This window comes from Dreissena polymorpha, chromosome 7 (assembly GCF_020536995.1).
Source record: "Dreissena polymorpha isolate Duluth1 chromosome 7, UMN_Dpol_1.0, whole genome shotgun sequence".
Classification (NCBI taxonomy): domain Eukaryota; kingdom Metazoa; phylum Mollusca; class Bivalvia; order Myida; family Dreissenidae; genus Dreissena; species Dreissena polymorpha.
The window spans coordinates 89,711,359-89,738,858 of NC_068361.1; the positions used below are offsets into that span (position 1 = coordinate 89,711,359).

The window sequence follows — 27,500 nt, forward strand, 5'->3', positions numbered from 1 at the left end:
TTTGGACATAAATTGTGTGTGCGCAATGAAGTCAGGTATATTATCTCGTGCATTAAGTGGACAATTAAAAGTGTTTATCGTTCATAAAGCTTTCATTTGAGTCGCAAATTTTGTACCGTTAGAACTTAACGGATTTGTAAATTGTCTCTAACATTTCGAAATGCCATTGAGTTGATTTGTTTGTGAACTCGAAAGCATCATCATTTAACATGACCATTACCAGCATCATAAGCATCATTGTTGTCGTCATAATTTTATAAACATAATCAGTATTGTCATCGTTGTTAATCTTATACTTCTAAACAATATCAGCATAGTTGTTACTCGCCAATTATACATAATAATAATCAACAAATGTAAATATCGTGTTTAAAAGTACTAACACGGAAACAAAAGTAGTTTCGATGTTAACATGGATGTGCAAGCTTGTTTATCTCGTATGCGTGTTGACGTATTGTGGCGGATAAAATATACTGTTAGTATGCATGTGCCGACTATGATGCTAATTTTAAGGGTTGAAAGTGAAGATCAAAACATATACTGTGCTTAAAATATGTGTAATGTCTCATTAATGTAAGTACATGTATCTGCTGTTTGTATATTGAGTCTAAAATAACCGTTTCCATATTTAATGACACCATTCTTTATTTAAACCAAATCAGTAATTGACATAACTAATATTTGGTTTGCTATTTTATATATGACTATACAACCAATATGGGCCGCGCTATGGGAAAACGGGGCTTAATGCATGTGCGCAAATGATCTTCAAAGATAATCAATGCCAATCCTAATAGGTTAATTAGTGACCACACTTTCTGCTTTGTAGGGATTTATTCCTTTAAAGGAAGTCTAAACGAAAATCCAATCTTGGCGGGGAGTGTCCTCCCTGATTAGCCTGGTTTGACTATACAGACAAACCTGGAAGACACATGCATAAATAAAACCCCGTTTTCTCACAGTTCGGCTTATATTCAATCTGTGTCGGCTCATAGGAACGGTCAATTGAACTAATTTATGGTTTAAACCAGTTTGTGACAAGTCTTTTACACACTCGCCCATGGTAGGGATCTCCACATTTAAAAAGCAATTAAAGAGAACATAAATATTTATACAATTCTTGTTGATTCTTTGTCTAATGATGGAATCGTCAGTACATTCTCAGACCTGCAAAAGTGAGTTTTTTTTGGCATTCCTGTTAACATCTAATGCTTTGCCGTTACAAGAGAAAACCCACATATTTAACAATCGCGATGTTTCACATTGTCTGGTATGTATTGTCCCGTATTATGCATGTATCCTTCATGACAAGACAGAAACGTGGAAACTAATATTTTTGTCCTGAAATATGTCTGGGGTTTAATTGTTCCTTAATGTTTGTTGACATGGTAACATATAAGCATGTACACTATATAAGTGCCTGCGATGTAGTTTTACTTAAAACGTAATCCATGGTATAGAAATATGTCGTTTATGCTTCTATGCTTCTATGAAAGTAATGGCCATTGTATGTACCTCGGGATAATTAGTTTAATAAAATAAAAAATAATTAATATTCCAATGAATTAGTGCAATATAGCTTCGTTTGGTAATACGCATAAAAACAGCTAAAATATAACCATATGCAAACATATGTAGGCTTTTGTATAAATATAATTATATATCATCCTCGTATTCGTCTGTTTCAGAATGAGAAAGCATGCCCTCTAAGTAGATTCACATGTTTCAGAATGTGGTTGCATGCCCTCAAAGTATATTCACATGTTTCTGAATGTGGAAGCATGCCATCTAAGTATATATCACATGTTTTAGTCTAAGTATATTCACATGTTTCATAATATGGAAGCATTTCCTCTAGGTAAATGCACATGTTTCAGAATGTGAAGCATGTCCTCTACGTATATTCACAATTTTTAGAATATGGAAGCATGCCCTATATGTATATCAACATGTTTCTGAATGTGGAAGCATGTCATCAAAGTACATTCACATGTTTCAGAATGTGGAAGCATATCCTTCTAAGTATATTCACATGTTTCAGAATGTGGAAACTTGTCCTCTAAGTATATTCACATGTTTCAGAATGTGGAAGCATGCCCTCTAAGAAGGAGTACGAGCTGGTCTCTGACGACGCCTACGACAACCGCATACCTCTGCACAACGAAGACGCATTCCAACATGGAATACCCTTCGAGGCAAAGGTAAAAGAGAAAATAACTTAATCTATATTTTGAATAATTCTGGCTTAAAGACCAAATTATAACTCAAAAGTTCTAAAAAATAATTCGTGCTATATACAATTTATTTCCTGGATAATATTTCGTCGTCATTGTCGGTTTCCTTATCAAGTAACATGTACGAGATAATATGACTCAAAATATAATATTGTCTACGCGTGAAAAAAACTGTGTAATTGAACTGTTTATAATTTATATATGTATTACCGTTAATTTCAAACGGTCTTATTCGCCGTTAATACAGCATTAAAATAGCAGGTGCCGGGTACGATACCGTAAAATATGGCTCAATAAATTATATTACATATTTTAATCAAGATGCTTCCATAGAAATACATGTATTAAAGTCAATAATCTAGTGTTTAATCAAAATATTTATGTTATGTAAGTATTATGTCGTTCAGTCTTGACCTGTGTGTAAAATAGATTGATTGTTCTCATTTGCTAATAGCTATGTGTATGATAATTCAGATTCAGTTTAAAGCCAGAAATAGATTTTTGTCACTTTACATAAACTGTTTGATTGCATGCCATACCCTATATGGCAGTGGTGTGGGCCCATAAAGACCGAGTACCAAACTTTATATTTCGTTGTTTCCTTTCCTAAGTTAATGATGCTATGTGGTGGACGGACGTGATTTCACATGCCCATGTGCATGAACATATATTTTTTTCTCTTTTGATTTTGTTTTTCTCTAATTCAATAAGCTTAGGCATGTTTGTTCGTTAAGTACGGTAATAATTTCATGATGATTCCCGAAAGTAAGTATCAGCACATGTATAGTCGTAAGAGCACTTGAATACGTGACTTCGCCCATGCACACATGGTAAGGATAACGAAATCTCTGCGATATGATCTAATATGTGTTTAAAACAGCAAACACTATCCAACAAACGAATGAATTATCAAACATAATATGAACACTGATGTGGCTCTGTAATCTCTGTTTGAAAAGTTTATTAAATATGCAAAATGAGAAAGCACGCATAAGAGCGAGTTTCACAGATGCCACATAATCGAAATAATTCGTTTTCTTTACACTCATGATCGCGTTGAAAGTTAATTATTAACGTTTCAATTCGCAATTTATTTACTGAATCACAACACATGTCAAATACAATACAGACAATGCAAAGTTGTTTTTATTGATCTTTAAACATGTCATGGATTTAATATAACTGATTTAAAATTAACGTTTTGAAACTATTATTAAATCTTTTCCCAGAATATGCTGTCCTATTTATAGCTGAGCTTCCTATACCTTTATCAATGCTAATCAGCGAGGTATGCCGGTTAGAAAAATCGAGCTATCTCAATCGGACTGGCTCGGTCTATTTCATAGGTCGCCATTTTGAAGATTTTTTCATGGTATGGTAACTTAGACAAGCTGCTTCGCAGCATCGCCAAAAACGTGAATCATTGTCCACAATACCTAGACCGACTGCCAGCTATGAGTTATCATGTAATGATAAAATTAACCGGATTGCAGAACAATTATTATAACAGTATGAACCAACGTTGAAGTTTTGAATGATACACGTAATGAAAGCCTAAATTAACGTAAATCATTAGGTATTTTTATAAAAAGTAAGAAAACATACAATTTATTGGTAGTAAGATGCACTGTTTGAGGGCAAAATTACATTGGTAAAAACACGTTAACACTTGTAAACGTTCGTATACATGTATATGATTAACTGGCTTGATACCGTTTAAATATGGTTTGTGCTCAGTTTATAATACCAAAATTGATCAATGTAGTTCCCGCTTAACATTCGTAGGCACAATATATGATCGCCGCAATAACACATTGAGATAATTTTTCATCTGCGGTTTAATTGATGACCTGCTAATCTAGACATCACAGAATATCTTTCGATATTGTATAAAGTCCTTTAAACAAATTTTGTATAGTTAATCGTAAAGTTCATTCCTAACGAAGGTCGCAGACAATCTTCGTTAGGAATGAAATGTATTTCAATTTATTTCATTTATTTTATTTTACTGGGGTCACCCCAGTGTTTATGAAGTTATGTTGAGCGCAGTGTACCATCAAGTTCGAATATTTACAGACTAACAATTGTATTTATGTCATGAACAAATTGCTCTGAAAAAAAATGATTTTATGTGTTAATTACCGTGCTAGACATAACTTTAATGTAGCATAGACCATTTAAATTGTACATATATTTTTATATTAGGAATAAGACTAAGACTCAGTTGATGAATCTGAACCCGAAAGTGTTATAATTCCTATCTTTAATCCTGGACGGTATTGCATTTTTCCTTGTACGATTAATGCATAAACACATCAACAGTCATAAGAGGCCACGTGTTGCATTGTTTAGGTTCACTTAATCCAATCTTGAATTGTAACGGTTGACAACACGTGACGTCTCCACCATCTATCAGACAATACAAAAGCGGGGATCAAGTACTAAGCCCCTGCAGGAATATTATCTGCGTTAAATGAATTGTTGGACTTAGCATTTAATTACATTACGATTTCGTGTACCGTACCTCAAATAATTAGTTTTGAATGGTTATAAGGTTTTAGTTTTAAACCTATTATTTAGTCGATTGAATAGAAAGTATTCCTACTTTTTGAAATGCTCTCGATCCGTTTCCGGGCCTAGAACCAGTACTTGGTGTCTATATGGGAGATCGAAAGAAAGCTCCCATAGCGGTATCGAAACCCTGACCTCCCGGTCGCAAGGCTGACACCATATCCATTACACCACGTCGACGTTTTATGGGGTGGAAGGTAAAGGCGGTTATCGTTGTATTTAAAGGGCCTGTTTTGGCCTATTATTGATGACACATAAATTCGTTTCGATTGTCTTTTGAAACAGTTTACACGACCATTTTTGTATTTGAATATTCAATTGGCAGTAATTTGCAAAAACTAAAATATAGGAGAAACAATAACGAGAGAGAGAGCGAGATCCTAGAGAGCGAGAGAGGAGAGAGAGAAGCGAGAGGAGAGAGAGGAGAGAGAGAAGAGGTATAAGTTCTCTCTCTAGAGAGGCTGGAGAGAGACTAGGCGAGAGGCGCATAGAGGAGAGCTAGCTCTCCTCATCTCTCTCTCATCTCTCTCTCTTCTTAGCTGAGCTCTCTCTCTCTCTCTCTCTCTCTCTCTCTCTCTCTCTCTCTCGTCTCTCTCTCCTCTCTCTCTCTCCTCTCTCTCTCTCTCTCTCTTCTCTTCTCTCTCGGTGTATAAGGTGTATTATTTAACTAATTTAATAATATAAAATATTCGAGTTGAACTAATTAACTTAACCGAGACTGCAATGTATAATCTTATCTGTGAATTTATCTATTTTGCGTTTATGTACCGATCTGAACACTTGGAATGCGATGGTTTGAATAGGTACATGTGATATAGTTTGTGTTCCACCCAATCTTTTTGCCTGTAATTTAGGATGCCACGATGTAATTAAGGCTTCCACAAACGTACACGAGAGATCATGTACCGAGTTGGTCAGAAAATATCTACGTGAAATAACTCGCAAGGCAAGGAGGCAATTACATGGCCATTTCATGTACCATTTCCTCAGAATAGTTGGTTTAATTGGCCAATGTTGCCTGGGGGATAAATGGTTTGTTCAAAGCTGTTTGGGTGGTGTTGTTTTTTAAATATTTATTGTAAGGACAAAAGCATTGTCTATAATTATAAACACATACATCGTTTAAACATATGCAAATACAAAACATAATTTAAACCGATAGTTTTATTACAAATGAGAGGTCAAACATTAATTTACAGGCGAAAAATTATTCGTTAACTGGAGCACTATCCATTGTGAATAAACTGCATTTATAATTATGCGGCATTTAAAAAATAATATTTATTATTGAGCATATCGCAGATATGCTTTACACGTTCAGGCATACTCATGTAACATGTGTTCCAACGATTGGAATACCCCTGGGAGAAGTCGGCGGTCTGTAAGGGGTTGTGCCATGTAGTTTTATTAACTTCATTTAAAAACAAAATGACTGCAATTGTTGATTAAAAATGGCATTTATGCTTCTCCCATTTACCAAAATATAAAACACGAATCCATATGAATCCATAACGCCAGAATGTATCTAAGTGAATTAATACAAACAGAGCAGCCATTTCAAGGCTGTTTCATGTTACATTACCTGATTTACCTCGGCATATTTGTTTCATTTATAATTTAGGTTTATTTAGACAATGCTGCATGAAAATAAGTGGTAGTAAACTTCCTGATGTGTACAAGGTGTACAAAAATATGTGTGTTTTTCTTAAATATATATGACAATGATCAATCAAAGCGTCGTTTGGCATTAAAGGGGCCTTTTCACAGAGTTTGGCATTTTTTTAACTTATTCATTAAATGCTTTTTATTCATAAATGTAAATATTGGATCGTAAAAGCTCCAGTAAAAAATCAATGAAAAAATTAAAAAAAGGAAAAGAACATTGCCCGGAGCAGGTTTCGAACCAGTGACCCCTGGAGTCCTGCCAGAGTCCTGAAGTAAAAACGCATTAGCCTACTGAGCTATTCCGCCGTGTACACATTATTGACGTATTTTATACCTTATATAAGCAATCTTCGTAGTTTCACAAAATTTAACGACAAAAACAGAACTCTCCAAATTATTCAATCGTTTCGCGTTGCAACGTTTTATAATTTTTAGGTTTTAAAATCGTCAAAAGATGCATATACTGGCTATATTAGAGCATGGTTAATGTTCAGTATTACTGTTTCCTCACACATATCATAACTAAAACGAAAACTTACGAATCTGAAACAACTTTTTTCAATTTTGTCAATTTACCAAAGCGTGAAAAGATCCCTTTAACTATAGACAGAACTACCATTTAACAACACGCGATCACCTTTTTTTGTGATTCAAAGTACATAGACAAAAATATACCGATTCCCAGCTTTTTTTTATTAAAGCAGAATATTACTTTAAAAATTAAGATTATAAATTAGGTTTATCTCCTAACAAGACACTCGCAAATGTCTGTGTAAACAATTTGGACAAGATAACGAAGGAATCATAGCAAGCATACACATGCCATTAGCACGTGCTAAATGCCTTAATTAACTACCGGTGTTGTTATAAGCTTACCTCACCCGTCTTTCATTTACACCCGAAGGTTGTGCGAATCTTATACAGTGATATGCACAAAACACTTACTGAACAAGCCATGATAAACGATGTACCCCCCACTAGAAACATGTAGGTGCTTATAGTTTATCCGTGCATATTCAGAAGGTATATGTTGGTCAATAATGGACGTTGTACGCAATGTTTGTATTGTCAAGCGTCGTCATTTAAAAATGAAACAGTTGAGTCCTATATAGATCTCATCAGGAAATATATGTTTTGTGCTCAGATTATACGATCAAATGATACATATTTGTTTCGTGCGCTAACCATAAGCAGTGACAAAACTGCTTTTCTAAATAACTTTAAAGATGTTCCAAACTTGAGCGTATTGCAAACTAGCACAGGAAAATTGAAAAGTAAGTCAAAACTATAGTATAGGCGATGAAAAATGCTTAAGAAATAAGTATATGATGAAGGTTGCGGCTTTTTTGTGCGCAATTGCGATAGTAAAGACATCTTGATACCTTGAATGTGAATGAAGAAGGATACGGGAAAACTGCGATTATCGGCTATGAAATACTATAAACGTTTGGATTTTGGCGTTCTGCCCTGTTAAGTTTGCTTTTAATCCCGATTTGGTGAAGACTCTTTAAAATATCTTTTTTTTGGAACCATTCTTTTATAACAGAAACGAGTCCATGTTTTCGCCGCAATAACAGAGTACATTTAGATTATATGTTTCATTAGCATTCACGTTTAAATTGCTCTACTGCTGATCTGGGAACGGCATGATTACCTTAAATGTGGTATGCTGTCTCGAGTCCTAACTTGCGTTTATTAAAGCCGAATACTTCATAGCAACGAAAGCTCATCGACGACGGTGAAACATATTAATAATTATTAGTAAGTCGCGTAGCGAACAGCTAATGTTGTTACTTAAAATTTCAAGTCAGTTCGCGTTATCTACAGAAAGCCTACTACCCGCCACATCTGCCGTATCCGTGCGAGAAAGAGTTGTATAACTAATGCCAGAGGTTTGAGTTCTCCGACTACATTCATTCACAAATGGAAACATTATGTGAATATCGTGTTAAATGGAATATTTTTGAACGGAGCTAATCCAGAAAAGAATCAATAAACAATGTTTGTATTATATGTGTCGCGGAAGAAATTATTTACGAAAGATTAAAATAGTCCACTATCTACCGCGTCTTAATGACGCAGTACAGGTCATTCATAATATGAGGCTATTAATAGATTCGGGAAAACAACGTTATAGTATAAGGTTACGCTTGTTTATATTCTCTATAAAACGTTGCACATGAGTTCAACAATAACTTCACGGATACGATAGACAACAACAAAAATGCTTTATACTTGTATAAATCGAATATAAAAAAAACAATTAAAAATAACAAGAATTATCTGTTTCGTAATCTTGTTCATGCTTCTACAGCGGGGTTAAATTTAATATTTCTGGGAAACGTTCTTTTGTTCTCAACCGATAGCGGCGATCTTTTGTATTGACGGGTGCTAACAACGCAATAGTAGAAGGTTAAGCTTGTTTATATTATGTTGTTTTCCTCATCTTGAAAGCAAAACCGTGTTTATCGATAGTCAATTATATATTCCCCGGACGATTTAGTGAACGGGTACTGACCCTTAAGTTCTGCGAGATTGGTTTTAACGCGTAATTGTAACCGGGCCACAATTTGTGTCGTTTGAACATACAGAGAGTAGTCCGGAATTCCATACACTGAGCAGTGCTACAACCTGAGCGCTGAGCACAGACACCGTGATGTAGCAAACGTTCAGAGGTTTTATCTCAAATCTGCATATGAAATATTCGAAAATATTCACGCGTGTCTGCTGGCGTTATGTAAAAGTCAGTTAAGGTGTAAAGCTGGGTAAAACAGCTAAGCCGAAAAAGCGCATTAATTTATGTCAGAGTTGTTGACACCACGTGAACTGCTAGGGTAACAAGTAATGCATAAACAACAAAGTACGGGTCAACAGGACTGTCGTTATGACTACCTAATTCGTGAGTAAAAAGATTTAATGTGTATCTTATTGTATGTTTTGAATTTGAATATGGTGTAAACAATCAAAAAGTTTTGTACAGGGAATTTTCATCATGGAATTATATTCTTAGTTAAATAGGTATTCGCTATTCCAACAATATTCATTTAATATGATGGTGATTGCAATTTTTTTTTTATTCAGTTTTCGTTATCATTTTGATCATACTTTTTATGCTTTCAGAACGCCCAAAAAGGGCCATGTTGTTGTTATTTTGTCTAAGTTATCTCTATAAAATGAATAGGATATTTAACAAGTGCACACAAATCTCGATCCGTGCGTTATGACACACTCTTTATAAATTTGAATGGCGTGTGTTCATTTCAAATTTGCGATTAATTTTGAAAAATGAGTTGCGGCTTAACTTATGCAATATCGAACAACTTCAGTGCCTTCAGCGCTTTGATTATATAAAGTGTTGTGTTGAAAGGTATATTATGATTATTATAATTGATGTATGTCCTGTATTGTGTGTGTGTTCTGTATAGTGTGTTTATCCTGTATTGGACGGATGTCTTGTACTGTATATATGTCTTGTATTTAATAAAGCTGTAACTTGCATTAAACATAGTTACTTCTCTGTTGTTAAATTGTTTTTGATTTCATTCTTTCTTTATATAACCCATTTATGCCTAGCGTCTAGAAAAATGGCATTGGCAAACAGCGTCTCATCAGGGTCTGCGCTGTTTGCTAAAAGAAATTTCTGTAAGAAATATTTTAAATATAGAAATAAATATACTAGACATCCCTAAGTTTGGAAATAAATTGATCAAATTTAGTAGAAAATTGAAGAGTCCACTAGGCTTAAATGGGTTATTCCTAGCAAATGTTACCTTTTCTGTTTTGTTTCGCTAAGAAACATTCTTGTACATATTGTATCTGCGATATATATTTAAGCTGCGCTTTATCCACGCTATAGTTATTAGATTGACATTCTGGATACAATAAATATCATTTAGTGTTCCCCACTAATACACAAGAGTCATCATGTACTGAGCAAGCCAGATATATGCATGAAATAATTCGCGAGGCTGAGCGGCAATTACATGGCAATTTCATGTTCCGTTACATCGGGATAATTGGTTTAATTGGTTAATAAGCAGTAGCAATTGTGTGTTGGTTTGAAAAGAGCTTTTATCGACCATCTACCACTATAAAACTCATAACTTTCGATGTAAACTGTATTAACATGTTCAACTATGTTACACTATATCGGTTTGGCATAAGAGCGATCACTCTCAAATCACGCCTTGATATATTTGAATGAAATTATAAGCAAGATTGAGCGGCAATTACATGGCCATTTCATGTACCACTACCTCTGAATTATTGGTTTAATTCGTATTTGCTGCCTGGATAATAAGCGGTAGTCTACTTTCCTGGTTTTTACAAATCTGTATGGTCTTTTGTTAAATATCTTCGTCAATGATTTAAGCACAATTTGGTTATTTATAACTATAGAACGAACTACCATTTAACTACATATAAACATATGTCTCTGATTCGAAAGGCATTGGCGAGGCGATACATATCGCCGGTTTAAAAAATCCTCTTTTGAAGAGGAATATTATTTTTGAAAATGATCATAATTAATTGCGTTTCTCCTTAATCTATCTGATTATTTGGTATATGTGGTAATTGCAAGGTAACCATCTTAAATGCAAATTTAATCTTAGTAAATATACATTAAAACTAATATTTGCTACATATGCTATGGATTGCGTCTCTTGATATAGCGGTTTTTGACGAGATGGAAAATATGATGCTCTGGGGAAAACGACAACACGTGCAATAATTATTGACCTAAAATGGATAATGAACTTTGCTTACAGTTAAAATGTTTATCATATTGATCTAACACAGCGATTCTAAAATATATATGTGAAATATGATCTAAATCCAATATAAAGCTTGACTTCATGGTATGTTAGGTGTATTTAAATGTTCGAGGGAACATTGAAATGATTACATGAGTAGAAGTTTGTTTTCATTTTTAGATGCACGGAATATAACGATGAACATTTCTTAGTGGTTTTCGAAGTTTAATCATTTGTCAAGAAAACGTGCCATAATCCGGTGTTTCGGTGTAAATCTGTATCGATGTACAGTTGTTAAAGTAACAGTTTTTTAATGGATTAGCATCGCAACTGAAAATAAACGACGGTAGAGATTCTATTTCCCGTAGCTGTCAGTAAATGTAATCTTCAAGTTACTTTTAGAAAATCAATTGAGTTCAGCTCCGCGCGGAAGGCGTTTGTCTTTAGCACATGGCAGAAGTAGAGTTGTGTCTCTTACCTAGAATTATTTACAAAAGATATCGTTATACGATTACTTATGATTAAGGTTTAAGTCGATAAACAATTAATATCATAATAATTGCCAAGTTCATTTTAGTCTCAGGTGAACGTACATTCTTTATTCGTAGTATAAATTGGCAATACTTGACCTTATCGTGGCATTTGCCACGTCTATAAACGTAACGGTTTTGTAAACGATTACCAACCACGTGAACATGGCCTATTGGGAGAAAAGCCATCTACAATTGTTATTATTATTCTTGTTGCGGTTATTGGTTCAGTGAGCGAAATCTTATAGGACAGTCTATTAACTAAAAAAACGATGAGTTAAATAGTATTAGACTATATTATTACCGTATATGAAATATATAAGTTGAGGCAGCCTGTCCACTTTACACAGTTTCATTTCCTTGGCCAAGGTATCAGTTGTGAAAAGTTCGAAATCGCCAGAATGCCCTAGTAGAAGCAAAGAAGATGAAAAAACATAATATGTTGTGAAGTAAATAATTGACAAAATGACTACATCAGTCTAATACATTGAAAATGACCTTTTCGTGAATGTTGTTTGCTATATTTGTTTTTGTTTTGGAAATATATTTTAGCTTTCATTTTTACCGTTTTGATTATGTCAGTTTAGAACACGTGTACATGTTAAATATTGATTTTTCAAGTATCCTCCTTTTATCTGTTTGTTATCGCCGATAGAATAGTGAGTAGAAAATAGTTACACTTCAATTGAAAATATATTGCAACACCGTATGATTGAAAAGGTATTGTAATGGTAGTTCTTATACTCAATTGCGCTCAATCGTTATATGATTTACATGCACGCCTTGAAGAATATCGCAAACGTGGGATCAAACGCTTCCTACAGCTTTCGGGTGAGATAAGAAAGATAATCTTCTAATGTGGTCTGGCATGTTATATAGGCTAGAGATAAATCGGACTAAAACAGGTAAATGTATTAAGCTGTCATTGCTTCACAACCTCTAGGTAGTTGAATCCGTGATCATTATCAGATGTGTTTAAACTTTGAAGTATTTTCGGTGACATGCCCGTGTGTATGTTTCAGTATATCGGCACCCTGGATGTCCCTAGGCCTAGCAGTCGGGTGGAGATTGTCGCTGCCATGCGCCGAATTAGGGTACGTTTAGGACAACAATGCAACACATAGTGCATAGCCATAGGTTATTTTACTTACCAGGTAAGCGTTCGCACAAATATTACGAAATAACGAATCACTTGTTTATCAAGGCGAAGATACGTATTTCCTTCAAAGTTTCGTCAAGCGCTAGTAAACCATTGTGTAACGTTTTGGGGAAAATGATGGTTAGTTGATAATAATCTCAATAACGACAACTACAACGACAATACATACAATGAAAATTAGTATTCTGAATTATAATTATATCGAAGATGCAGTTGATGGCTATTCTGATAATCGTATATACGATTTGGCTGCTGCTTTTGTTCTGGTTCCACTTATAACGGTAATAACACTTAAAAATTCTACTGATGAGTTTGACGACAACGACGATGTTGATAAAAGGATATGTTTTAAATTCGGAGAGTTAAACAGGGCGCATTCTCTTTATTTGTTTGTTTCAGTACGAGTTCAAGGCAAAGGCGATCAAGAAGCGCAAGGTCGACCTTCTGGTCTCCGTGGATGGGGTTCGAGTCTCCGTCTGCAAGAGGAAAAAGGTGCACACAGTAGAAATATTCAATCGCTAAAATGCGTTTTTGTGGTGGGAAAATGTATTGTATTTTTGATTACTTTGTTCAGAAAGCGTATGATGGAACCTTTGTAAAAAACACACAATCGAAATGCCCGGATAATTATAGCTATACCATGTTATACCAATTATAGCTATACCGACCAAAACGGACACATTGAAGTTATAACAAGACTTTGAAGATCAATTTGTTATTTAACATACTTTTTTAAAACTTCTTTCTTCTGTGCGAATCACGAAAACTAAACACGTAATACTTAGCCTTTCTATTGGGAATTAGTAGTTCCCGAGAGATGTTAACGCGCCCTTATTCCTTTTACTTGGTTGTTAATTAACATAACATAAATCGATATCATATTCGGAATGCCACATTTCTTTCTAGCACCACTATTTACATTTTGGAACGAAAGCAAATAAGTCATTGTTTATCCTTCGCATCGTCTTATCTCCAAAATTCCACAATGCCATTCGATGCATTTATTCAAGATTGAATGGGGATACTCGAAGATTACCTGATAAATGGTGTGAAAACATATGTTTATATCGAACGGATAAGCATTTTTAAATTATGAATAATCGGAGTATTATTTAATCATGACTCAGAGAAAAGATCCACATATGTTTATTTGATAATGCACGAATTGTTTAGGGGGGATTGTGTTGTATGATGCTCAGATAATAGTCGTAAAAGAATAATTGTACAACATCGTCCGCGATGGCAGTTCCGTCAACCAGTTCAGTCATAGTTGTTTTTCAATGTCGAGGCACACAGTCAGTCAACTCGTTGCATGAGCATTTGAATTATTAATCATGTTCTGTTAGTAAAAAAGGCTAAGTCAAAGCTTTATTACTGCTAAATGCATTAAAAGATGTTTTCATATAGTAAAATGCCAATTTAATCGTTGCAGGTTCGAATGAATTTATAATAACTAATACGACGGCAGATCAAGTAAAAACCATGTATTGTGTTACAATCATAAGCGCAAAACAATAATTAGATTAATTTATATTTCTGTGAGTGAGAATGTGCAAAGGCTCTATTGAGGCAAAGATAGGACATTTTAGGCAGCGTCATACTATTTACAACTGTTGGATAAAAAACACATACTGAAGTTAACTTAATGAAATTAACATTTTGAAGTAAAACTATCCAAATTAACCATCATGCAAAAAGCATACACAATGCTTCGAATATATTAATGCATTCTTGTTTCGAATGTCTTTTTTGCAACAAGCATTTTAGACCATTACACCATGAAATTGTATTTTTAATTTACTTATTCTTAGGCATAAGTGAGCCCTGACCAGTACGTCTCAGTGCGTTCGTGAAAAGCCTGTTATCATTACAAATTCATATATTTCTACCGCTTTATTAACTAGACCTCTTTAGGAGCCTACTTCATTATTCAAAGCACGTCTACAATACAATCTCTAATGATCCGTTATTATATCGGCAAGATGAAAATGTCTGACAATTTTGGCAATCAACATGTGACGAGATGTCATGCTACTGGATATTACAGTGTCAAATTGTTTTTTATCTTCTTGTAGAGATCAATACTTTTTCTTATACTGACGCATGATTTTCTGGCCATAAAGCATTGTTATTTGTGTTGCGAATACTTTGTAGGGAAAAAAGCTATCAGTGGCTCCTAGTTAGAAATACACATGTTAAAGAACGTATTTGCGTGGTCTTTACGTTTCGTGTACTAATAATAAAGGCCTTTGGTCAAGTCAATTTTGCAGTAATTGCTAACAATTCTTCTTGTTTACAATCCTTGTAAGAAAAAGTTCAATAATCCCTTGTGGATACATATGCCAAGTTTTTCGATAATTTATGTCGTTTCGCCGAAGCATTTTTCAACATAATATCTCTTAAAAGGATATTTTATGTAGAGTGGTAATGAGCAAACTTGATGCGTTTCTAATGAATCAACCGTCAGTCAATATTCGGACTGTCTTTGGGAAACAAATGTGATATATAAATACAGAAATATGCAAAATAATCTTAGGGAGGAAATGTGTTCTTCATCCCTAGTTCTTTTCTCTATGCCTTAATACTTGGTATTTAGAGCACGCAGTGCACATGCTGAGCTATTGTTGCGAGTCCGGCAAAGGGCGTAGTACTTCGTCAATTGTTTGTCGTTTGTCGTGAACGTTTACATCTTAATCGATATTTGGGCCACATTCCCATTCATTGTAAAGATTGTTGGCCATAATGCGCATCTTGATGATATCCAGGCCAAGTTTGAATCTGGGTCACGTTGTATGACCAAAGGTCGCGATATCAAATCTTAGAAAAGCCTTGTCACCTTTGTAAAGGCCAAATTATTTATTTAATATTGATTAAACTTTCTCAAAATGTCCACTGAGCTCGAAACGGGAATACGTCGTCCGAAACCTAGATCACCAAATCAATTGAAAACAAATCTTGTAACCATTTCACAAGCCACATTTTAGTAATAAATCTCAATGAAACTTTATGAATGTAAAACAGCATAGGCAACTAGGTCAAATCATATACAATATTTGTAATCATATATATGAGCAATATTTATTACTCAATCTTGATGACACTTGTTCAAAATCTTGCCTATATCTAGTCACAGTTGGAATCTGGGTCACATTTGTCCGAAAATTGTGTATCTTGTTACCACTCTAGAGGTAACATACAATGCATACCTCTTAATGAAGCTTGGTCAGAACGTTTATTTTAACGAAATATACTCATGTTTTAATATTGGTCTATTAGGGTCTAAATAAAAAATTCCAGGTCAAGTTTTTAAAACTGTATGTAACTTTGTGAAACATTGTGGCCCTTATGTCTTATCTGGATAACGCACCCTATAATCTGTTCTGTAAACACATCGCTGCTGCAAAATAGCTTGTATATTTAGAATGTGTTTTTTTATAGGAACATGATTACGCTGTGGTTTCCAGGCATTTTCTTGCTTGAACATGAACTATATTATATGAAAAAAAAACAACGTTTTATTGTATATTCAGCTGCTGATTCAGCTGCTGTAGAAAATAGCTTTTTTACACATGCCTGTGAGATCAGTTGAGTTTCTTGAAAGCCAACATGGTGAATCCGAGTGCAATTCATTACAATGCAAGAAGAACCCAAAACAACGTTTTTCTCGTACTATCACAATGTCTTTCCCGCCTCCCCGCTCATTAACTCTATGTCTGGTTCGATGAACAGCAGGAAGATTGCCTCATTTGCTTAATGGCTTCATTGAGGCGTATGGGATAAAATGGCAATAGCGGTAATGAATCCCCACCGCTATTGACATCTCTCCTTTCAGATTTGTTCTGGTCGCCTTCTTGCCATGTCATATTTGTTTCTGTAAAGAAAAAGCGCGAATGTCAATATAAGTAATCCCCATGGACAGTGATTAATTGCATTAGTCTGTAAAAGAAAGGGAGATAATTTCTCCGGGATATTTTTTGTAGGAATCGAGTAGACAACTAGGATTACAATATTCGTAACAAAAGTAACACAAATATTTTACCATGTCATAATATCGAATAATGCGAATATGCATTTGTTTCAGAAACTGCCGCAGTGGTATGACGACAGCAAATTAGTCATCGTTCATCATCCTATTTATAGGTATTAGTATATAAGAATATTTTGTAGCTAACAGGTACAATATATTTTTCTAGTAGTCCAACTATTACAAAGATGACATGGTTATTTCATTTCAGTTTTTACGTGACAATTAAGGCATGTGCTTACTTGTAATGTCAGTCTACAAGTCACTAACTTTAGCTCTGGACATAAATAAAGAAATATATGGTACCAAATTACAGTTTTTTGCTCCTCCGTCTTCATCCTTCGTTGTTTTCTTCAAGCAGTTCCAGACATTTTTGTTATTATTATCAAACCCTTCTAAGTTAGATCTCAACAATAAAATATAACATGTTTTATAGACGTTGGCTTACTTAATGTTTAACGTATTATTCCATTATGTATATATTTCGTATCACTTCTGTATCACGTATATTTGTAAATAGGTTATAATAAGACAACAAAACTATGTTGACAGAATATTTTACGTGTCCCACGACTCTCAAGACCTGAAGATCTGGAGCTATATTGCGCGAGACGGACCCACTAATGTGTTCAAATGCAACGTGTTCAAGTCCTACAAAAAGGTAAATAAAATTAATGAAAGGTATTCAGCTATGAACTACCAGTCTGAATTGGCTCAAACAATCTAAATATCGCATTTATATGTATTTATGTAATAATGTATGGACAAGTTAAAAGGTTACTAGTAATATAAACTCGTAGTGATGATTGGGTTAACCAATAGTTCACATGCCATAGACGGATCGTACCTTGTAGTGATGATTGGATATGCTCGCGATAAATCAAACACATTGAAATGACGATTTGATTATGTTATAGGTCACTTGTGAATATAAAACGTAACTCGTTGTGATGATTGGATAATGTATGAGGTCACTTAATATATGCATACTACCTCGTATTGATGATTGGATCGGGTAATATGTGATAGGCAATATATAAAGTACCTCGGTTTGAATTAACCCCTATTGATGGTTTAGGAGTTTCACTTAATATGAAGCGTAAACTCGTTCACTATAACCACAAGAAATCACGTTAACCTACAAAAATAATGCATTCCGTTTTATGCCCAGATGGCGCATATAAACTTTTTCTCGAGTCATCGTGCACCTGATTTATTAGCAACAATCTCGTAGAATAGTTGTAATATTCTGAGTCATGTCGGAGGAATGCTTAAACAACGTAACAATGCTGTATGTGTACACGGTTTCTTCACTAGTGAAATATGTTCAAATGCATGCAACGTCAAAGGGGAATTTGTGGTATCTTGGGGCGTTTTTGTTGCGTTTCTGTATTTACAATCATTTGCTGTAAGTTTTTTTCTAAGATAGACATTTAAAAATTGAAGCAATTACAACTGAATTTAATATTTGAATTATCTCGACATATTGCAATAAGTGCAATAAGTAACTGCTTTAATGTTGGTTTTAGGAAGATACAATATTGTTTTGTTTCTGAACAAACAATTAGCAGGTCTATTTTGGAGAAAACAAATCGTGTTACCTTATGTTGTACATAATAGTTGAAATTATAATGCGTTATATACATGATCTCGCGAATTTGTTTTTTGTGCGTTTAGTTACTGAATTGTATGTTGGTTTAATGTGTTCATCATTATCTTCCAACATACACGCCACCTACAGCATAAATATATTGCGCATTTTGTAGAAAATGTTATGTGGCGCCATTAATATCAGGCGCCACTTTGCCCGATACGTTAATGGGTACGTCTGCTTATCGCTGTAATATCTACAGAAATAAAACTTAACGTTGTTTCGGCGAACACATTTCACCTTGCGAGATTATTCTTATCTTGTATCTTCCCAGCGAGTTTGCTTAAATCTCCGAGGATCGCACTTTATTGACGAATGTTCTAAGCGTGTGATGTACTCATTGTAAGCATTTTGTATGCTAGATTGCAGACTGATATGCATGTAAACACAGTCGTTGTATTCGAAATGTGGCGTATGTTATGTGACGTTTCGTGTCTGTTTAACAAATAACCCGATGCATGTACTTTAACGTTGCCTGTTCCTATCAAAATAACAAATGTTAACAATTTATGTACATTCAATATTATCATAATAAATCAAAGCAATACCGGTAATCTATCCAGGGTATTGGTTTTCATGAAATAAAATTGCGAAAAAGAGAATGTTTTAATCTGCAATAAAAGTGTCACGCACATAAAACAATTTAATTTAATAAAGCCTTCGATCACATTGGTTCATTGATGTATTTGTTTTTTTATTATCCGCTGTCTAATAATTACATGTAAATAATCCTACAAGTATATCTACAGTGTCTATTTATGCCCCCCTTCGAAGAAGAGGGGGTATATTGTTTTGCACATGTCGGTCCGTCGGTCCGTCGGTCGGTCGGTCCGTCCGTCCACCAGATGGTTTCAGGATGATAACTCAATAACGTTAAGGCCGAGGGTCATGAAACTTCAAAGGTACATTGATCATGACTGGCAGATGACCCCTATTGATTTCCAGGTCACTAGGTCAAAGGTCAAGGTCACAGTGACTTGAAATAGTAAAATGGTTTCCGGATGATAACTCAAGAATGCTTAGTCCTAGGATCATGAAACTTCATAGGTACATTGATCATGATTGGCAATTGACCCCCATTGATTTTCAGGCCACTAGGTCAAAGGTCAAGGTCACAGTGACACGAACAAGAAAAATGGTTTTCGGATGATAACTCAAGAATGCTTACGCCTGGGATCATGCAACTTCATAGGTACATTGATCATGACTGGCAGATGACCCCTATTGATTTTCAGGTCACTAGTTAAAATTTAGATTAAACACCAGGAGTGACAATTTGCTAGAGCATTGTCCATATACAAAAAACAATGGTCAAACATTAACAATACAAAGACAATAATTAATTCTGATAACATATTCATATTGTTAAATTATTCAGCAAATTGTATTACTTAATGTAAGTAACCATGAAGATTATAATGTTTAATATTTGCAATTAGTTTCCCTTTAAGATTCGTCAAAAAAAGATTGCGATGCAGATTTGCTCGAATCAATCTAAGTGTGTTAGTAACAACATGTTGACATCAATAGCTATTTATTGCATTAAAATATGTAAACGTTTTTATTTCCTGCTTCGTATTGACGCATAATTTGTTAATTTACCGCTTCTGTATGACTTAAAGAATACACAGGGTAACTAGCTATTGTTTTATCGATGTAAAAACCTGTATGGTTATGAATGTAAAGATTTCATGGAATTATGTGTACTCATGCATATTTATATAAATTGGTGTTCAAGTTTATGTTAAGTATATGTAACTTAATAACAAAATCATAATTGAACACGATTAACCTGTATTTTGTTAAAGTGCTTTCAAATTGATTGCATGTTAAAGCAGGGGTCAGCGTCAATTAAATTCATTAAATTGAAGTAAGTGTGAGTGGTACAAAATTGCTACTACAATTAAGCAAGCTATAGTTTGGGTCGATTTACTCAATTTGAAAACGAATTTTAAATGTCTTTGTAATATATTTTTGTAATAAAGAACGTTTATATAAACTTGAATATGATAATTATGGTAACAAGCTTTCATATCGAATTTGTATTTGATAAATCCGACAGTTTACGTATGTACTACATGTTATACCATATCCATCATGCGAGTTATAGAAATTGAGCTTCAAATTATACGAACCCTAGTCAGAACGCGTTTTGGATCAACAAACCACTTATATTCATTTATTTTGCATCGCTAAACATCAACCACTCAATGAATTATGATTTATGGTATTGTATAAAGATTGTACGTCCTTTGACGTATCATACAAATAATACACGGATTTGTAGATTTAAGATTTTCCGTTTCATACCAATATGAAAGACGATAATTTATGTGCAGCGATAATTGCTCAATTGTTAAAGGTCGAGGCAAATTCGTACCCATCATACGTGTTTTGAAAGACCGATATGTATGTCGAAAGCATGCGCTTTCATGGTACGATTGGTAAACCGTTTAAAGTCGGTTAAGCTGCAAGCCCTTTCAATGGTAATTGACAGACGTTTCAAGTGACGGAATTGCGAATTCCTAGTAAGATTTGTCAAACTTGTGCATTCTAAGTTACATTGGTCAAACGTTAAAGACAACTGGTCATTCTTAAGACAATTGTCCACCATTTAATTAAAGACATTTCCGTAGCAGACCAATGGCATTCTCCAGCCGATTGGTCAAACGTTTATTGTAGAGACAACTGCAAGCGCATTTTGATTACGTGCTCATTTTAGAATTGCTTGTATTTCAGGAGCAGGCAATGCGCATAGTGAGGACAATTGGTCAAGCGTTTGAAGTGTGCCATAAGCTGAGTTTGAACCAGTCACTGACCGTACGCGAAGACCTCGCGACGGAGGAAACAGGGAGCATCAAGTCTGCAGAGCCGGGCAAAGGCAGTCAGAAAAACAGTAAGCAAATTTACTGTCTTATGTTTAAATGAGTAAGTAGATCGGTATTAAATGTTTTGTCAACTAAACAATAACTTTGTAGACTAATTCACAGAACAACATTGAGTTTTAGTCGCTATACTAAACTCCGATGTTTGAAAGTACAATTATATTCATTATGGTTAAGAGGCTCCGTTTTAATTAATAAGATATTACTGTAATGTTCTGTAAAAAAAGGACACCTTTAACTGTGTTTTCTGCATTACTCACATGGTATAATATAAACATAATGAAACTGTATTTTATGCTCTACCAATATTCAATCCACAGACCGTGAGGAGGAGGATACCGACGAAGCCGACGGGCTGCCGGTGAAGAGCCCTGTGGTGTGGAAAGACACCGCCTCCTCCCCGCTCAAGGGCCGCGCCACGCCCCCTACCGACCTGTCTCTAAAGCAGGCTCACCAGATCATCTACCAAATGGCGACAACGTCTCCGGTAAAATGAAAATTTCTTCTAAGTACATTGCGAACAGCGTTTTGGAGCCATCGATGAATAGTTACCTCGTGATATAAGCGGAAGTTTTTGTGTTCGACTATTTAAAAAGTAGTTAAGATGACGTTTGTATAATTTGGTCTTGAAAATATTGACAAAATACTCTCAAATAATATTTATGAGAAAATTAGAGTGATCAATTTACGATTAAAAATAAGCCGTTTTTGTGGTGCCATTATTTACAACTAATCGTATTGTATTTATGTTTATGAAAAGAAGGACAGTCGCTTGATTGTATACAATCTGTGAAAAACTTACACTAAACATGTTCAAACAAGTATGTACCAAATGCGCTGAATTACAACTAAAATTGTGTTTAAATATAAATCTAGAAAATCGTAGGAAGTAGATGTTCGCCGCCATTGCACTCACCAGCGCTGACAGACGACGACGGAATCGACCCGGACCTCCCGGTTACATCACGACATCGGATGACGTTGCTACGGCAACAAGTAGAGCACCATCAGCAGCAGACACAGGTTGCGGTGGCGCAGGTGCAGCTGCTGAAGGAGCAGCTGGCGGCAGAGACTGCTGCCAGGATTGAATCGCAGGTATGAATTTATAAGCTAAAATTATTTAATGAACATGGCAATACATTACAATGATACCCAAAATATTTATAAATTTGTATCATTAAAAAAACATGGCTAAACAACGAAACAATACGTTAAATGCCAAGCATTTAAAACATAACGATCATGAGTAATTATAATTCATTGAATATGACAACGAAATGCAAATATTCACTTAAAACGCTTTATTCCCATAAAAGAGCTCATAATTATGCGCATATCATTTTATGAAAAGGAATTCTAACTAATTATTTGAAAGTGCAATATTTAAATGACTATGTAGCATTCATTATCCCACCAAAATTAAGCGTTTTAACTTGCACATGCACCTTTTACAACGTTACATGGTGTACTTGACTGACCGCGTTTCCCGCGGTTGTTAGGCTAGAACCCATCAGCTGCTCCTACAGAACCGTGACCTGATAGACCATATGAATCAGATACTGGGACGCCTGCAGGAGATGGAGCTACGTAACTCGACCAGCCGCAGACATCCGCGCAACCTGAAAGAGATAACGGCTTATGTGGGTGATATTGTCATTATGTATGATTTGTTGTTTTGACATATAGTTCGCATGTTTCCATTAAGTAATCGCGCCATGAATAAGTATTTGCTCTAAACTAAATAAAGTTCAGAATTTAAGAAGGTATTTAAACGTATCTAGTTTGTCTGCGACAAAAAGTAATATAGGGCAATACTATTATTTTACATAATCTCTCGTTCTTATCTGGAACACAAACAAACTCTTAAACAACATAATGTTGCATTTTACATAATTTTAATAATAAAACACGCTAAACATTTTATAACAGACTAATGTTTATTAACAGACATGGGTTTGACTATAAAACCATCTATTAAGTGCCAATGAAATATGAAGTTACTTTTTTAGAAACACTCTTAACCGCACCCAACATAAGTAAATTGTCCCCTAAAGTTACATTTATGCTATGTTTCAGGAGCACTCCATACCGGACACGACGACGCCCCAGTGCGGACCCGTGTTCTTACCTAGGGGCGCAATCCACGACTCCGAGGGTCTGATCAGCCCAGACCTGTGCATGATGGAAAACTCAAAGTCACCGCTTGACACAGACTCTCCGGACAGCGGTCATCGGGAGATGTCCAACGATAGTCTAGCCCTAGCTCTTCATGAGGCGGAGTTTCCGTTCTGGGCAATGTCCGAAGAGGAAAGAATGAAGTACAGTTTCGGATTCGGATCGCCGGTTAAATTTCGGCAGATGAGCTACGAGATGACCGCAGTGGTCAATAGCAACCCGTTTGCCGCCAGCAAGGACGATTTATGTGACCAGAAATATCATAATGGCGTCAATTTTGAAGACGAAGAAGATAATCCAAGCAAAATTCAGAAGGTCCCAAAACTACGCCCGCCCCCTGAGTTCCGAAGCTACGGTGCATATAGAAACTCAAAGGTTTCGGACGATTCTAGCAATTCGTCTAATTCGGACACAGATTCCGTCAAAGACGGTATTGTGAATTTTACGGACAGTGACTATTACTCCCATACCGGAAGTAGCACGCTGACGAAGCACGGGACCCAGAACGTCGAAAGTAACACACCAACCGCTCAAGTCAACAACAGAGACAGTATCCAGCCTGGTCTAGTGTATAAGCCAAAACTGGAATACCATTTCAACAACCTTGAATCCGACCGGTCCCTGATGCAGAAGTACCTCGAGCACAATCGGAACCAAAGGGGAAGTTTCTCGGACGAGGACAACACTGAGAGTTACGACGAGGGTCTTACACAGCCTCCTTCCCCGCCGCCCCCACCGTGTCGCCTGGAAGACGAAGACTTCGACGAATGAACGCATATGAATTTCAATTTAGGCTGCATACGCAATAAGTGCAATGTTTTGCAATGGCCTACCTACTGGTTGTCATTGTCAAAGAAAAAGATATGGTAATTTCTTATATAAATTGTATACGCACATCACGTGACAAATACTGTCTATTCTATACTTTACTAGACGTTTTGTTTGCAAAATTGCATCCAACGCAATTGTTTACAAGTCTTCGTTGCCAAACGCTCTGAGTTCTGTACAACACGATTTGCATATTATTGGCTACGAGTGGTGAAAGATATATTTAGGGCAATTATATGACTACATATTGACTATTTCATGAAGTGGATGCAATATAGCTACGTATAATAATTATATATTTACTCGTTTTTGCATATTTTTAATATTTGTATAAGGTTCCCTTGTGCTTTCATTAGAAAATCAAGGACGATGCATTTTTTTCCGGATAAATGACTCAACTGAATATTTATAAATACAAGTAATTGTTTTTTTATGTCATTGCTATAAGGGAGGGTATTGGACTCAAATGCATTTATGTATAAATACTAGTAATTGTGTTCAACTCTTTGCCATAAGGGAGGGTATTGGACTCAAATGCATTTATGTATAAATACTAGTAATTGTGTTCAACTCTTTGCCATGAGCGAATTGGACTCAAATGCAACTATGTATACATGCTAGTAATCGTGTTCGTGTCTTGGTCATGAGGGTATAAGACTCAACTGCAACTCTGTAAAAATACTAGTATATGTATTCGTGTCGTTGCCGTGAGCGTTTAAGATTGCTTGAAAATGAACACATAAATACACATTTTAGTCAGTCAATGTATTGGACATGAACACAGTGCGTGTCTTAGGATTTGATTTATTAACGAACAGACATGAGTAAGTCAATGTCTCGCAGATGAACACACCTATTTATCTTGGGAATGAACACATACAAACACAAATGAGTCAGGCAATGTCTTGGAGATGGAAAATTATGTTGTGTCTTGAACATGAAGTTGAGTTATGCATTCGTCATAAAGATGTCAAATTCCTGCTAAAAGAAGCTAATAGAAGTAAGCAGTTATTATACATGAAATCAAAATCTTTAAAAGTGTGCCAAATGTGTGCGGAATATGTTAAACAAATGTTACTTATTGAAAGTGAATAAATATCTTTTTATATTAATGTGTTGAATCATTTTATAACCATGTTACAATATTAATTACGGGCTTGACTTATGCAGTATGTGCATATCTTTTCTTTAAACTTTGTCAAACTTAACACGGACTAAACATCGCTTGACTAAGTTTTCAAGTTATGTCTGATGACCCACTTTTCACACGCAAGCCGATTGTTACAGTACGCACATTAAATGACCATCACGAAATTTTAATTTGATCAGATCGGAAGTACTAGTAACTTTGCCACTTGTTGTGCTTCTTACAGAGTCCATACACCCAACACATTTGGTATGAAATAATAAATCAGAGCAAGAATACGTCAGAAACGACCCCAACAAAACAAATCATTACTTATCCAACTTAAAGTGTCATGTACGCGTATAAATGAAAATAAAAGATCAGATATCCTTATTTTTTTCGACTTAAGGCGTATGATTACAATAAACACGTTGTTCTTCTTGATACGTCCTGATATGTTCAGTATGTATGACTTACTTTGAAAAGTAAACACACCGGCGGAGAACAACGTCATGCTGCCGACGCTGCCCGCAGCCAATCTCGCGCCCTCTCGTAAACATTCGCATATCGTCGCTTGAAATTCGCATGTAATGTGTTGTCACATTACAAATATAAACGAGCATTTTCTTAATCTCGTTCAATCTATATAACCAAACCACAAATAGCGTTGAAATTTCGGCTATTGCTAAAATGAAATGTGATTTTTTTAGTGTTAGCTTTAGTGTAAATAATATTTTACGGAACATTCGCTGATGTTGATTGATTATGGGGCTTTAATACACTGCCAAAGTGTTTCTAAGTCGCAAACAAACTAACAAACACAAGATCAGAATATCGCTAAACAAAATGCCAAATCATTTCTGATATGGCTGCGATTATAAAGCTAGTCATTTGTCAGAGCCTGATTACGGAATCACTGGTCCATAACTTGATCATCTCGCGCTACTTTAATGGATGTTAAGGAAATGAATCGCCATAGAAATTGAGGGAATGGATTAGTGTAACAAGATATCAACTCAATATACCATCTACAGAAATATGAGATCGTTTATCTAAGATTATTCAAAATTATTTTATAAATTTCAATGAATAACGCATTAAAAAGTCACATAAAAAAAGATTCAAATTAAGAAATAATTCGTTTACGTTATAGTTTGTTGTCGAATAACCCACGACCCGAAGTTTAGATGCGTAGGGAACCACGCATCTAAATTCCCGGTCGTTGGTTATTCGACAACAAACTATAACATACACCAATTATTTTGATTCTAATACGGTTTCTACTAAAGATTTATACAATATATCTTATTTTTCGTGTGTGCTATTTTTTGTGAAGATCCGCGCATAAAAATAACTTCCGGCTGCTCTGTCGATCAGATCTTCGCCCTCAATAAATTATTTCATAAAATACCGGATTATTACGCTGGTGGAAAATGTATCGGCATGTTTTGTTTAGTTACACCGCGTGCTTTCATTGAATAAGCTCCGCCCATAATCATTGCAGAATTAATCAATGACGATTCTCTTTTTTGTTTATATGAAATTTGACACGTGCCGTGTCTTGTGGCTGCTATACTATACTTCAATGTTTAAAATTACAATTATGGTTCTTATAGTTTAGAGACTCCGTTTTATCTATGAGATGGCACTGTTATGTTCTGTAAAAACTTTGGCACAATTAACAATTTATTCTGCATTACTCACATCGTATAATATATACCAAATATAACTATATTTCTATGCTAAACTATATTTCTATGCTATACCAATATTCACTCCACAGTCCAAGAGGAGGAGGACACAGAAGACGCCGACGGGCTGCCGGTGAAGAACGCATTAAAAAGTCACTTAAAAAATAATATACTTGAAACAGAATATTGGCGAGTGCAAAATAAATG

General features: G+C 35.2%; 1 protein-coding gene across 7 annotated transcripts in view; it reads left to right on the forward strand.

The window, feature by feature from the left end:
• The window catches only part of LOC127838696 (carboxyl-terminal PDZ ligand of neuronal nitric oxide synthase protein-like), a 58,358-nt gene that overhangs the window by 3,688 nt on the left and 27,170 nt on the right, over window positions 1-27,500 (forward strand). Inside the window, exons 1-11 of one of the 7 annotated variants that reach the window (XM_052366579.1) lie at window positions 1-35; window positions 2,083-2,201; window positions 12,777-12,848; window positions 13,313-13,405; window positions 16,995-17,053; window positions 17,490-17,598; window positions 21,328-21,484; window positions 21,794-21,960; window positions 22,350-22,568; window positions 22,973-23,113; window positions 23,550-25,584. The exon at window positions 1-35 is cut by the window's left edge and continues 90 nt beyond it. In XM_052366579.1, coding sequence (XP_052222539.1) covers window positions 1-35; window positions 2,083-2,201; window positions 12,777-12,848; window positions 13,313-13,405; window positions 16,995-17,053; window positions 17,490-17,598; window positions 21,328-21,484; window positions 21,794-21,960; window positions 22,350-22,568; window positions 22,973-23,113; window positions 23,550-24,419 — 2,041 coding nt within the window. In that variant the 3' untranslated portion in view covers window positions 24,420-25,584. Of the gene's footprint in view, window positions 36-2,082; window positions 2,202-12,776; window positions 12,849-13,312; window positions 13,406-16,994; window positions 17,054-17,489; window positions 17,599-21,327; window positions 21,485-21,793; window positions 21,961-22,349; window positions 22,569-22,972; window positions 23,114-23,549; window positions 25,585-27,500 lie in introns of those variants that run through there. The other 6 variants (XM_052366581.1, XM_052366585.1, XM_052366582.1 and 3 more) reach the window with 6 other exon arrangements.